Source organism: Chanos chanos, chromosome 1 (genome assembly GCF_902362185.1).
Source record: "Chanos chanos chromosome 1, fChaCha1.1, whole genome shotgun sequence".
NCBI lineage: Eukaryota > Metazoa > Chordata > Actinopteri > Gonorynchiformes > Chanidae > Chanos > Chanos chanos.
This window is the reverse complement of record NC_044495.1, coordinates 1,054,041-1,068,645: the sequence shown is the minus strand read 5'-3', so window position 1 is coordinate 1,068,645 and position 14,605 is coordinate 1,054,041. Positions and strand designations below refer to the sequence as shown.

Sequence of the window (14,605 nt, the reverse complement as noted above, 5' to 3'; positions counted from 1 at the left end):
AAACCACTCCAGCATGAGGCAGCGCTGTCTGAGTTCGACTGCCCCACCGGAGACAGAACAAGTGTGTCACCTACGTGTTTACTCGTTATTCTCTGGCGTTTCGATAGAGGTTCATTTGGGACTTCACCACACATTTGGGCCAAATCGGCATCATTCCTACAAAGACTGTGTAGTGCTTCAGCTGATGACTGAATAACCTCCCTGGCGCTGCACAAATCTACACACTGCGACTGTAAAATAACATGAGCTTCCCAATGCCAAGAACATGGACCAGAAACTTGCCAATGAGAACTTTTGCTTTTTAGGTTCACACGTAAGCCCTGCTGCTTCTTCACTCAGATCAGCAGAGGCGCCCTCATCGTCTGCAACCTTCAACAGGATGTCAAGGATCACCTCCTCACTGTCGACCACACATCCGGTCACCTCATAATGAGTAGTCCACCGAATTTCCAACAACCTCTTGAGGGAGGGGCAGCTGTGTTCCTGTGTGACATAATGGTGGTGAACAAGTGAGTATAGTGAACCTAACAAATCAAAAAACCTCGGTTCGCTTTGAACAGCATGCATAACGGCTAAATGGAGTTGATGGTCAAAGCGGTGAATGAACGGAATGTGTCTGCCGAGCCCACACCCCACCCCCGCCATTAACTCCACCCATCACCGCTGCACCATCATAACACTGCCTAACGATGTTTGCTGCAGTAAAGCCTGTGTGTGACAGGTGATCGAGAATTTCAGAGGCAACGTGCTCAGCATCAAACTGCTCCAGTTCGGAGAAACCTATCAGGTGTTTCTCTGGTATCCCACTGCTTACAAACCTCACCGTGACTGAGAGGTGTTCTACACTGCACCTGTCTGCTTACAAACCTCACCGTGACTGAGAGGTGTTCTACATTGCACCTGTCTGTGGTGCCATCACTGATGACGCAGTAGCTCTGTGAACCGGCCTGTGTGTATCTGTCCCGAATTTCTGTAATGACCATTTTGGCAAGTGTGCCAGTTACTTCATTCTGAATCATTTTGGAAGTGTATTTTGCATTTTTTTTTTGGAACTCCCTGTTCTATTTCAGCCCATGTTTTATCCTTATCAAGGGTGTATTTGAATAATTTCACAAACAGGCCAGCAGCCCGACCATCAGAGCACTCCTCATCAGTCACATTTTCCTGATCACCACGTAAGGGAAGCTTCGTTCACTGCAAGGAATTTCACCAGCTCTCCAGTACTCTGTAGGTAGCATCCGTTCTTTTCATCCTGCAGAGGACCCAGGAGTAGGGCAACTATGGCGCCTGGTGCCTGTCGTGTTTTATATGTTTAGAGACAGCGTGTATGTGACCCTGGCTTGAGATGGGCCAGTAGCATCATCACTGCCACAGATGTCAGCCGGGACGAGGGTCAGAGTCCGATCCACTGAGCTTAACATTAGTGGCCGTCACACCATCTGTGGCTACCCCCTTTTTCTGTAGCAGAAATCTCTCTGTTTCTAGAAATGTTTCTAGTTAGTAAATTTAGGCTATGTCTAGTAAAGAAATGGGCCTGTAGGAGGCGCAATCCTCAGGCTGTCTACCCTTCAAAATTAAGGAGATATTTGCCTCCCTCAGAGACATAGGTAGGACGACCTTTTCAAAAGAATCCATAAACATATTCAGCAGAGGGTCAACTAATATGTTCTGGAACTCTTTATAGAACTCACGACTGAACCCATCTGCCCCAGGCGCTTGCCCAGACTGTAGCCCCTTAATAGCATCAAACACCTCTTCCCTGGATATAGGAGCATTAAGAGTAGATTTCTGATCATCTGACAAGCTGGGGAAACCAGAGAGGTTTGGGTGAAGTGTTGTTTGTGTGTGTGGAGCTGTGACCAGAGAGGTTTGGGTGAAGTGTGTGTGTGTGTGTGTGTGTGTGCGTGTGTGTGGAGCTGTGACCAGAGAGGTTTGGGTGAAGTGTGTGTGTGTGTGTGTGTGTCTGTCTGTGTGTGTGTGTGTGTGTGCGTGTGTGTGCGTGTGTGTGTGTGTGGAGCTGTAACCAGAGAGGTTTGGGCGAAGTGGAGCTGAGGACAGGACTGTGTATCTGGACCAATTTGATTTCAAATATGGATTAAAAAAATATACCAAGAAAAGTAAGATATGTGAGTATAATGCTTATATTTAATGTTTAAAACTGACAGCAACTGGAAGGCAGTAAAACAAAACCCAAAAAAAGCACACCCATCTTTAGAAGGAATCAAACCATTTTATTAGATCTGTCTCATAAATCTTCATAAAGAGAGGGAAAAAACGACTTCCTGATTTCAGAACATTGGTCAGCGCCTCAAAGTCACGGTTTAGTTTACAGCTGAATTCTGTATGGTCAAAAACATAAACTTGCAATATATATATACACATACATACACACACACACACATACACATACACACACACACACACACACACGACTTTCTTTTGAAAGGAAGAAATGAGAAGGTGTTTAATTCAGTGCTGTGGTTTCTGTGTGATGATCTGAGCTGATACAGTGGCGTGTTAAACTATGCTCAGGGTTTCACTGATAAACCCACTGATAACAGCTCATCCACCTGAAGGGCGGAGCCATCACCGGCACAGCGTGGCAAACCTTCACCTTAACGCGGCAAACCTTCACCTTAACACAACAGCTTTACCAAAATAATTCATACGATGGGAGCTGGCTTCTTTAATGTAAAGTGCAGCCCTAACCCTAAAGAGTCCCAAAGCGCACAACCTCCTGCATCTTTTTCTTCGGCTTTGTGAGTTCTGAGGCCAGTTTGTTCTCTCTGTTTTAGGTATATTAGGGAAAATGAGAACTGACTGAAGAGCTTGATTCAAACACCGTCATATCTGACTTCTCACTGCTGTACATTCACTAATTTGTCCTTTAAAGACAAAATATGAATATATGTAAATATACAGATACAAACTCAAACCATTGCACAATTTAATACTGAACACTTTATCAAGCATCGTTTTGGAATAAAGCAAAAGAAGTAAACTTTTAAACAAACCCCCAAAAGCATCTTAATGAGTATCTACACAAGGAGCTTAAGCCATAACCATATACAAATCCATATATGGCTCTCTGAAGCGAGTTCAGAATTCAAAATCAATGTTAGCGATTCAGCTAAGAAACTGACCTCAGATCAGCCATTCACACTGAACAGCAGTCTCTGAAATCCACCCGTGTACTAAAAATCTGCGCCTGAAATCCAACGGACTGCATATAGAGAACCACTCCGGCCCATACGCACCTCAACACGCCCGTCAGTGCGCAGCTCAACACGCCCGTCAGCGCGCACCTCAACACGCCCGTCAGTGCGCAGCTCAACACGGCAGTCAGTACGCACCTCAACACGCTCGTCAGTACGCAGCTCAACACGCTCGTCAGTGCGCACCTCAACACGCCCGTCAGTGTGCAGCTCAACACGCCCGTCAGTGCGCACCTCAACACGCTCGTCAGTGTGCACCTCAACACGCCCGTCAGTGCGCAGCTCAACACGGCAGTCAGTACGCACCTCAACACGCTCGTCAGTGCGCAGCTCAATACGCTCATCAGTGTGCACCTCAACACGCCCGTCAGTACGCACCTCAACACGCCCGTCAGTGTGCACCTCAACACGCTCGTCAGTACGCAGCTGAACACGCTCGTCAGTGCGCAGCTGAACACGCTCGTCAGTGTGCAGCTCAACAAGCCTGTCAGTACGCACCTCAACACGCTCGTCAGTCACTCTTTTTGTTTCTACTGGTTTCCTGGAAGGGTTGTGTGTGAGTTTCGTATCTTTAATAGGAAAACCTACACACCTCTCTCTTTTTTCACCGTTGAAACAAAATCCATCTTATTTCTGGGACATTTTCTCTGAGCGTGAGGAATGTGAGAAAGTCAGGTCCAGAACCGGGACCTTCTTCAGTTCCCAACGTCTGAGACGGGGACGGACGTCCGAGATTAACACAGGCCATAGGTGCCGTATAAATAAATTTATAAAACAAAATAAAAACAAATAAACAAACAAAATCCCACCCAACACAATAAGTAGAGTTAAATAATGGTAGTGTACTGCACTATGCTCTCCCAGTGAAACCACTGTAATAATATCTAAAACATGTCTGAGTTAGGAAAGGAAAATTTACGCCCTTCATAATCCTACTGTAACATTTACAGATTTATACACACGCTCTCGGCTCATCCTGGGTTGAAACGTACAATGGTGAGGGAAGGTCCAGAGGGAATTCTGGGAAATCACCCACAGCTTTAGTGGATCCAGCCCTGCAGCTCCAGTTCAAACGCGTCCGCCACACCATCGGCCACAAAGTCCAGAGACCGTCCGCTCTCCCCTGCCTGGCCACACCCATCATGCCATGCTTTCTCTTTCCTCTGACGGCCCATTGGACACCTTCTTCACCTTCTTCAGACCCTCCCCTATGGCCGTGGACGTGGTCACGCTACAGCGAGAAGGGAGAAAACGGGAAAAAAGTTAGACCGAAGTGAATTACCATCAGAAAATACACGAACAGTAAAGACAGGGGACGCGCGATCGCGGCACCACGTGATCAGAGCCCCTCCCCCTGTCCTGAGCCACGCCCGCGCTCCTTCTCTGATGACGAGACCGTCGATCCTCAGAGAGCAGGAGACGAACTTCAGAGGGACACAGAAGTCCCTGCGCCGACGGCTCCACGGTTCTCAGACCTGTCTCTGGCAGGACAGGCGGGGCACTTTTTCCATCGTTTTTTTGGGACAGGCCAGGGTCGGCTTGGCTGCTCACATGAGTGGGGTGGGGGTGGAAGTTAGCACGTCACAGGAGACACCGCAGGGGACAGAGGAGCAGTGGAGGCAGAGAACGTGGAGGTGACGGTGGAGACAGATTTGAGCGTGAGACAAGGTGAGATGACGAGGAGAAATCGCTCACTGAATTTCACTGACGCTCAGAACAGATTTGGGGGGGATTAAGACGCCCTCCTGCTGAAGACAGGTGCATTCCAATTAGGAAACATCTAAAACATCTCAAGCCTAAAATGAAAGTCGAGGATGGTTCAGGACTGGAGCGCCGTTCGAGAGGGATCACTGAACAGACTAATGCAGCTGAGCTGAGCCGAAGACTGAAACCTGAAATAAACTCATCAGACGGCTACGGTCAGAAAACACAGTCTGTTTCTCCCCATGCCAGCACCTACAGGCTGAAGTCCTGCTTCTGAGGTCGGAGGGCAGGTCAAAGAGCATCTGAACGCACACTCTACCCTTCTGTTTCCCGGCAACAATAACCTGGCCGCTCATTACGACCTGCTGGGTCCACCTGATGCTCACCTGGACACCCGAGACCTGTTACAGTCCAGAGTCAGATCCTCTAACCAAGCGTCTGCATAGTTCCCCTGAGCCCTTTTCCAATGATGTTACTTCTCCCTGCAGTCCACACTCCAATAGTTCTAAGGATGGTTCTGTTTTCAGTACCAGTAAACCTCCGCTCAAGCCTCAAAACAAGACCCGTGTTTGGATCACTCATCTGCACATTCCAAGGTTCTGGAAGCTTCTGGAGAATTTTAGCCCTTCTCCCTCCAGCACCAAGTTTCCAAGTCATCTATTACTGCTCCGCTCTGTTTGTGACTCAATGGGGACAGCTGATTCACACTGGAGCCACTCACCCAAAGAGTGGGCAGGAAAATAGGTCAGGAAACAGGAGAGAGAGAAAGGGGGGGGGGCAGTTTCGATATTGGAGCAGGTGGAAAGAGAAACAAGAGGAAGGGCTGAGACAAGGCTAAGAACACAAGGTGCCACCGAGGCTATTTGTGGACGAGTTAGGACAGAAGGAGAGCAAGAGAGAGAGAGGGAGAGAGAGAGAGGAGAAGAGAAAGAGCACACAGTGCCTGAGGGAACAGTGAAGGAGTGTGTGTGTGTGGGGTGGTGGGGTGATGCAGAACTGCACTCAGGCATCATGAGGAGAAAGAGAATGATACAGCTACAACCTGGCCAAGAGACAGAGAGAGAGAGAGAGAGAGAGAGAGAGACAGAGAGAGAGAGAGAGAGAGAGAGAGACAGAGAGAGAGAGAGACAGAGAGAGAGAGAGACAGAGAGACAGAGAGAGACAGAGAGAGAGAGAGAGACAGAGAGAGAGACAGAGAGAGAGAGAGAGACAGAGAGAGAGAGAGAGAGAGAGACAGAGAGAGAGAGAGACAGAGAGAGAGAGAGAGAGACAGAGAGAGAGACAGAGAGAGAGAGAGAGACAGACAGAGAGAGAGAGACAGAGAGAGAGAGAGACAGAGAGAGAGAGAGAGACAGAGAGAGAGACAGAGAGAGAGAGAGAGACAGAGAGAGAGAGAGAAGAGGGAATGAGAAGACTCAGGAGCTGTGAAAAAGAGGGGGGCATAGGTGAAGAGAGGGGGGTGAAGTCTTTTTGAGACAAGTTAAAGAGAAAAAAGACCTCAAACAAACAAAAAGTAGAAACAAACAGAGGAGGAGATGTGGACTGTGAGGAGTAAAAGGGAGACAAACAGAGGAGGAGATGTGGACTGTGAGGAGTAAAAGGGAGGAAAGCAGAGTGAGATCATTGCAGGAGAAAAAGGAGGAGCAGAGCAGGGGGGCGGGTCATTACAGTGGGTGAGGGGCAGGTCATTACAGTGGGTGAGGGGCGGGTCATTACAGTGGGTGAGGGGCGGGTCATTACAGTGGGAGAGGGGCGGGTCATTACAGTGGGAGAGGGGCGGGTCATTACAGTGGGAGAGAGGCCCTCTGTCAGCCCCCACGTCACTCTGTGTTCCCCTGGCTCTGTGTTCCCCTGGCTCTGTGTTACTGTGGCTCTGTGTTACCGTGGCTCTGTGTTCCCGTGGCTCTGTGTTACCCTGGCTCTGTGTTCCCCTGGCTCTGTGTTACCGTGGCTCTGTGTTCCCCTGGCTCTGTGTTCCCCTGGCTCTGTGTTACCGGGGCTCTGTGTTACCGGGGCTCTGTGTTCTCGGGGCTCTGTGTTCCCCTGGCTCTGTGTTCCCCTGGCTCTGTGTTCCCCTGGCTCTGTGTTCCCCTGGCTCTGTGTTACCGTGGCTCTGTGTTCCCCTGGCTCTGTGTTCCCCTGGCTCTGTGTTACCGGGGCTCTGTGTTACCGGGGCTCTGTGTTCCCCTGGCTCTGTGTTCCCCTGGCCCTGTGTTCCCCTGGCTCTGTGTTCCCCTGGCTCTGTGTTACCGTGGCTCTGTGTTCCCCTGGCTCTGTGTTCCCCTGGCTCTGTGTTCCCCTGGCTCTGTGTTCCCGTGGCTCTGTGTTACCGTGGCTCTGTGTTCCCCTGGCTCTGTGTTCCCCTGGCTCTGTGTTCCCCTGGCTCTGTGTTCCCCTGGCTCTGTGTTCCCGTGGCTCTGTGTTACCGTGGCTCTGTGTTCCCCTGGCTCTGTGTTCCCCTGGCTCTGTGTTCCCCTGGCTCTGTGTTCTCGGGGCTCTGTGTTCCCGTGGCTCTGTGTTCCCCTGGCTCTGTGTTCCCCTGGCTCTGTGTTCCCCTGGCTCTGTGTTCCCGGGGCTCTGTGTTCCCGTGGCTCTGTGTTCCCCTGGCTCTGTGTTCCCGGGGCTCTGTGTTCCCGGGGCTCTGTGTTACCGTGGCTCTGTGTTACCGTGGAGAGAGGCTGACAGAGACAGGACTCATGTCTCTCACAGTGAATGAGAGCAGAGTACGAGATAGCTGCCTTCTCCCTTATTTAAACAACTACATATTTACCACTGGCTACAGCAGGGCCAAGGGCTCAGCGTTTAAGTCTCAGAGCGTTCAGGCCTCAGAGCGTTCAGGCCTCAGAGTGTTCAGGCCTCAGAGCGTTCAGGCCTCAGAGTGTTCAGGCCTCAGAGTGTTCAGCACACTGGTGGTGAGTCTAGGCTGTTTCTCTCGAGCTGAACTGGAACTTGTGAATATGGTGTGCGCGTGTGTGTGTGTGTGTGAGAGTGTGTGTGTGTGCGTGTGCGTGTGCGTGTGCGTGTATCAGGGCTTGGTGTGCGTGTGTGTATGTGTGTGTGCGTGCGTGCACGTGTATCAGGGCTTGGTCTCTTACACATCATCCATTTCCATATCCTCTTCGTCCTCTGCAGACAGGAGCAGGTATGGGTTGTATGAAGCCGGTCGGAACTTATGCCCCGTCAGGAAGAAGAAGGTCAGGGTGGCCAGCTCGTCTAACAGCTGAGCAGAGAGACAGACGGGCCAGAGAGACAGACAGACAGGACAGAGAGATAAATTTTCCAATATATGGTTAATTTATTTCATCAACTTATGCAGAGGCCCCTGTGAAGCTTCATTTTGTTTAAAAATGTTAATTTATTTGTGGTTTTTGCAGGACAAATAACTACATGTCTTTGAAGATTTTTTTGCATGTTGAGATAAAATCATCATTTGAAAACATCTAAAAAAACATGGTGATGTGATCTGAAGGCCCAGCTACGACCCCCGACAAGCAACACAGACCTGACTAAAAGAACAACAGTCAGCAGTACAATGTCCAGTATCCCATTAAAATAAACATTTAATATCCCATTAAAATAAATATTCAATATCCCATTAAAATAAAGAACACTGAATGAACACTTGGGCTGTGGATCAGTGCTTTAACATCCAAACAGTTTTGGTGTTTATTTAAAACTCAATGTTCCACCAAGAGCATGTCCCATCTCTTTTAGCTTCAACATATCCACCACCATTGTACTTAAACATATCTACTGTTACTGTACTTAAACATATCCACCACCACTGTACTTAAATATATCCACCACCACTGTACTTAAACATATCTACTGTTACTGTACTTAAACATATCTACTGTTACTGTACTTAAATATATCTACTGTTACTGTACTTTAACATATCTACTGTTACTGTACTTTAACATATCTACTGTTACTGTACTTAAACATATCCACCACCACTGTACTTAAATATATCCACCACCACTGTACTTAAACATATCTACTGCTACTGTACTTAAATATATCCACCACCACTGTACTTAAACATATCTACTGTTACTGTACTTAAACATATCTACTGTTGCTGTACTTAAACATATCCACCACCACTGTACTTAAACATATCTACTGTTACTGTACTTAAACATATCCACCACCACTGTACTTAAACATATCCACCACCACTGTACTTAAACATATCTACTGCTACTGTACTTAAATATATCCACCACCACTGTACTTAAACATATCTACTGTTACTGTACTTAAACATATCTACTGTTGCTGTACTTAAACATATCCACCACCACTGTACTTAAACATATCTACTGCTACTGTACTTAAATATATCCACCACCACTGTACTTAAACATATCTACTGTTACTGTACTTAAACATATCTACTGTTACTGTACTTAAACATATCCACCACCACTGTACTTAAACATATCTACTGTTACTGTACTTAAACATATCCACCACCACTGTACTTAAATATATCTACTGTTACTATACTTAAATATATCTACTGTCACTGTACTTTAACACATCTATCAGTAGTGTTCTTAATGTACAAAAATACATCCACTGTTCTTAAATACATCTACCACTACTATTCTTAATGTACTTACCCATGTCCACCGCCACTGTACTTAAACAAATCTTCCCATTGTGTTCTGAATGTACCTGAACACATCTACCACCACTGAACAAACAAAAATAAAGGCCTTGGAGAACCTGAACCGCGTATGTCAGAACTCAGGCCGACAGCGCCTTTTGCTACGGGTCCAAACGACCAGAGCCCAGCTCTACTCACAGCTCCACACAGCATGGACCAATCAGGAGATCAGAAACTCAGCAACATAACACCTCTCCACAGCCCAGAGGGACGAGCAGGAGAGGAAGGTGACTGACCTGATAAAGCCACTTCCACTGGAAGGGAACGATGACCTTGATAAGGATGGCAATGATGCGGGTGAAGTAGATATAGCAGACAATCTACGAGAGAGAGAGAGAGACAGACAGGAAATATAAACACAAGATCTGCCAGTGAGAGACAGACAGGAAATATAAACACAACATCTGCCAGTGAGAGACAGACAGGAAACATAAACACAACACCTGCCAGTGAGAGACAGACAGGAAATATAAAAGACAACATCTGCCAGTGAGAGACAGACAGGAAACATAAAGACAACATCTGCCAGTGAGAGACAGACAGGAAATATAAAGACAACATCTGCCAGTGAGAGACAGACAGGAAATATAAACACAACATCTGCCAGTGAGAGACAGACAGGAAATATAAAGACAACATCTGCCAGTGACAGACAGACAGGAAATATAAGAACTAAATAGCATATGATTTAAAAGTTTCTCTCAGTCTGCACAAACTGTATTGTGGCTGTGTACTGTGTCCTGTTTTCAGCTAACACAGGTGTTACATCATTAATCAGCCAACAGTGTGGGGGCAAAAGACAAGAAACTCACTAATGACACCAATGCTTTTTCTGTCATAGCTCACAGCTCAATAAAAAAACAGCTACAGAACGTAATATACCATGATACACCTCTGTTAAGGGAACTGTTCAGTTCTTTAAAGGCTGGTGAGGCTGTTTGGGTGATCGGTGTTTTACCCCCTGAGAGACCAGTAGAACTGTGTCTAATCTGTCTGGGTGTGAGTGGATCTTACACAATTAAAGACTGCAAGACCACAGAGGGCTAATCTGAGAGGCGTATCATTTTGGTTCATTTCACTGTGTCATTAATAATGAACATGAACACAGCTAAGGCCCGGTCAACTCTGTATTTAACACAGTCTTTCTGGTTTGTGTTTAACAGAGTCCTTGTTGGTTTGTGTTTAATAAAGTGTTTGCTGGTTTGTGTTTCATAGAGTCTTTTCTGGTTTGTGTTTATTAAAGTGTTTGCTGGTTTGTGTTTAATACACTCTCATTTTGAAGGAGAGAGTAGGCTGATGACAAGGCCAGCAGTCTGAGACCAGGGGCACAGAGTGTGTCAGCAGAGAGCAGAAAAGACACAGACTCAAAGCTGGCAGGGAAAACAGAGGCATGGTTTATAATCACTGGAGAGAGAGAGAGAGGGAGAGAGAGAAAGAAGGAGAGGGTGTGAGTCTAACACACTCTATGTGTTAGTCTGGTGGTCTAATTTGGCCTGTGTGTTAGTCTGGTGGTCTGATTTGGCCTGTGTGTTAGTCTGGTGGTCTAATTTGGCCTGTGTGTTAGTCTGGTGGTCTAATTTGGCCTGTGTGTAAGGCTGATGGTCTAATTTGGCCTGTGTGTAAGGCTGATGGTGTCATTTGGCCTGTGTGTAAGGCTGATGGTGTCATTTGGCCTGTGTGTAAGGCTGATGGTGTCATTTGGCCTGTGTGTAAGGCTGATGGTGTCATATGGCCTGTGTGTAAGGCTGATGGTGTCATTTGGCCTGTGTGTAAGGCTGATGGTGTCATTTGGTGTTACGGTGTTGTACAGATCCCAGCATTAATGTTACAGGCAGAGAAAACCAGTGTCGGACATGCACGCGCACACACACGCACGCACGCACGCACGCACACACGCACACACGCACACACACGCACACACACGCACACACACAGTGAAATGCTAATGTAGAGGCCAAGCAGCTGTAAGGACTGGTCTATACAGTGGCCACAGGCTGAGAAAACATCTAAAGTATACAAACTCATGAATATATGAATTTAAATGGAGGCCGTCAGTCATTGTTCAAGTTAGACGGAGCAGACGTCTCATCATCCATGGACTTCATGAATCTCATCATGCACCCACTTGCACACAGACTGATGGACACATTTCCATTTGAAAGTGTGTGTGTGTGTGTAAGACAGAGATCAGAGGGAGAATAGTGTGAACACTTACCATGACATAGTAGTGCCTGAAAAGCTTCAGCTGGGCCAGATTGATGGCAGCTACAAGGAAAAAAAACAAGACATAACATAACTGTTACCCAGTTACCCAGAGAGAGAGAGAGAGAGAGAGAGAGAGAGAGAGAGAGACAGAGAGAGACTTTTATCTGTCATAAACTCTCTGTACTCAGGACCATGGTGTTAAAACAACAAAACAATCTGAACAATGTTTCTGCATAAACCAAATTCATGAGAGACACACTGTATGGTGAAGGGAGTGCATCAAAAAAAGAAGAACAACCAAGAAACTGAAAAAACCCCAGTGAATCTGCCTCTCTCCATTCCCAGGGCAGTGAGCGCAGACACGGACGTGGAGGGGGAGGGGGGGGGGGGGCTGTTAGTAAACAGGCAAAGAAACAGCACCACGGCCTGGACCAGCCTGGTTTTTTAGGGTTTTATTTTTAGTCTCTCTCTCATACAGCTAAAACAGAGAAAAACAGTGCCACAGAGAGCCAAAGTAGGACACAAACAGCACTGCAGTGGGAATAGCTTCTTAAAGTACCCAAATACACACACACAAAGCTGCCTACTCTTTTACAGAAAACACAGCCGAGTGGACAAAACACACACACACCATCTGACAAGCCCATCTGCCTTCTGACAGACAGAGATACAATGCATGAGACACCGTCACACTCCAGAACGCTTATTAAAAAAGTGTTTTTCCTAATTAAACTAAGATGCTCTTCACGCGGGAGAATGTTTGGGAGCTCTGTTAGTGACACAAGATGACAACACCAGAGTGCTTCAAACACACACCTGCTTCAACCTGTTCCTAATGGATCACAAACACACACCTGCTTCAACCTGTTCCTAATGGATCTCAGACACACACCTGCTTTAAGCTGTTCATAATGGATCTCAGACTTTCTTTGGAGTTGTTTACTCTGACTACACTCCTCTTACAGTGTCTGTGAAGAGTCAGATATGAGACAAATTATGTTAAAACATCATGCCACAAAACGTGTCATGCAAACAACCTGTCACCGTCGGCAACAGACCGGCTATCAAACTTAAATTCTCTCACACCAGCTGTAAGAAACCTTGTTTAAAACTGAAGTGATGACATAGCCACGGTAACCCATAATGACCCCATGATTTTCCTGCTTCCATTCTCCTCACGGCGCACCCCCCCCATCCCCCCACCTCTGACTGAACAGCAGATGCTGTTTTCCTGACAGCAGAAATAAAATAACCAACAGAACCGGGTCATCTAGGCCTCTGGCCCTGGCATTTAACCAGCCCATGGTATCTCCAGGGTGACAGCTCAGCCAAAGTCACCCTTTACATGATCTGGCATTTCTCCGAGCTCTCTCTGAAAAGCCACACAACGCTCTAGTCATTCCGAAGACACATGAACACTCCAGTCGTTCCGAAGACACACGGACGCTCCAGTCATTCCGAAGACACGCGGACGCTCCAGTCATTCCGAAGACACATGGACGCTCCAGTCATTCCGAAGCCACTGTGAGAATGAACCTGCAGCAGACTACAGAGCAATCAAATGTACAGTCACTCTCTGAAAACAGAGACCAGAGTAACTTGTTTTGTTAAAAACAAACAAAAAAACCCCTTGGTTTGTTCTTGCCCTGTTCAGTCTCTCCACTGGATACAGCACAGGAGTCAAAACAATCAGCCTACTCAATTAAGATCCCCCCACCCCCAGTTTATCAAAATTAAACACATTATTCAACACTGACGCATGACATCTTTCTTTTAACTCACTGAGGGGGTGTGAGCAGCACATCAGCCACTGACCTGAACAGACAAAGTGAGAGACAACAGTCATGCTTCACAATGACAACAGATTCACAGTAACTCTTACAACTGCTGAGACCTGATGGTGTTGGGAGAATATCTGAGTTTGGCTGGGAAGTGGAGAGTGTTAGCAATATCCTGGAGATTGTCTGGGAGGTGCAGGGTGTTGGAAATATATCTGGGATAGTTTGGGAAGTGCAGGGTGTTGGAAATATATCTAGAATAGTCTGGGAAGTGCAGGGTGTTGGAAATATATCTGGGATAGTTTGGGAAGTGCAGGGTTGTTGGAAATATATCTGGGATAGTCTGGGAAGTGCAAGGTGTTGGAAATATATCTGGGATAGTCTGGGAAGTGCAGGGGGTTGGAAATATATCTAAGATAGTCTGGGAAGTGCAGGGGGTTGGAAATATATCGGAGATTGTCTGGGAAGTGCAGGGGGTTGGAAATATATCTGGGATAGTCTGGGAAGTGCAAGGGGTTGGGAATATATCGGAGATTGTCTGGGAAGTGCAGGGGGTTGGAAATATATCGGAGATTGTCTGGGAAGTGCAAGGGGTTGGGAATATATCGGAGATTGTCTGGGAAGTGCAGGGGGTTGGGAATATGGCTGGGGGCTTGGGTTAATGCACTTGGCCACTCTATTGGTGTTTGGATGATAGAGAGCGCTCCGTCTTACAGAGACACAGGGAAGAGAGAGAGCATCAGCACTGAGAGCCAGCGCAGTGTGTGCCAAAGCCAGCAGACGCAGTGCATGCTAAACAGATGTTCTACTGCAGACACTGCACACAGTCCATACACCACACTGCTGCACACAACAGACACACCACACAGTCCATACCATCAGATCAGTCAGAGAAAACTCCACACACCACACAGTCCATACCATCAGATCAGTCAGAGAAAACTCCACACACCACACTGCTGCACACAACAGACACAGCACAGACCACACACAACAGACACACCACACAGTCCATACCATCAGAT

General features: G+C 47.1%; 1 protein-coding gene across 2 annotated transcripts in view; it reads right to left on the bottom strand.

The window, feature by feature from the left end:
• Positions 1-3,997: 3,997 nt before the first annotated feature.
• The window catches only part of gpr107 (G protein-coupled receptor 107), a 24,489-nt gene continuing 13,881 nt past the window's right edge, over positions 3,998-14,605 (bottom strand). For both annotated transcript variants that reach the window (XM_030775420.1, XM_030775412.1), the window contains exons 15-18: positions 11,813-11,862; positions 9,834-9,917; positions 8,015-8,139; positions 3,998-4,446 (exon numbers count right to left, since the gene is read on the bottom strand). In XM_030775420.1, the coding sequence (XP_030631280.1) occupies positions 4,356-4,446; positions 8,015-8,139; positions 9,834-9,917; positions 11,813-11,862 (350 nt within the window). In that variant the 3' untranslated portion in view covers positions 3,998-4,355. The remainder of the gene's footprint in view (positions 4,447-8,014; positions 8,140-9,833; positions 9,918-11,812; positions 11,863-14,605) is intronic.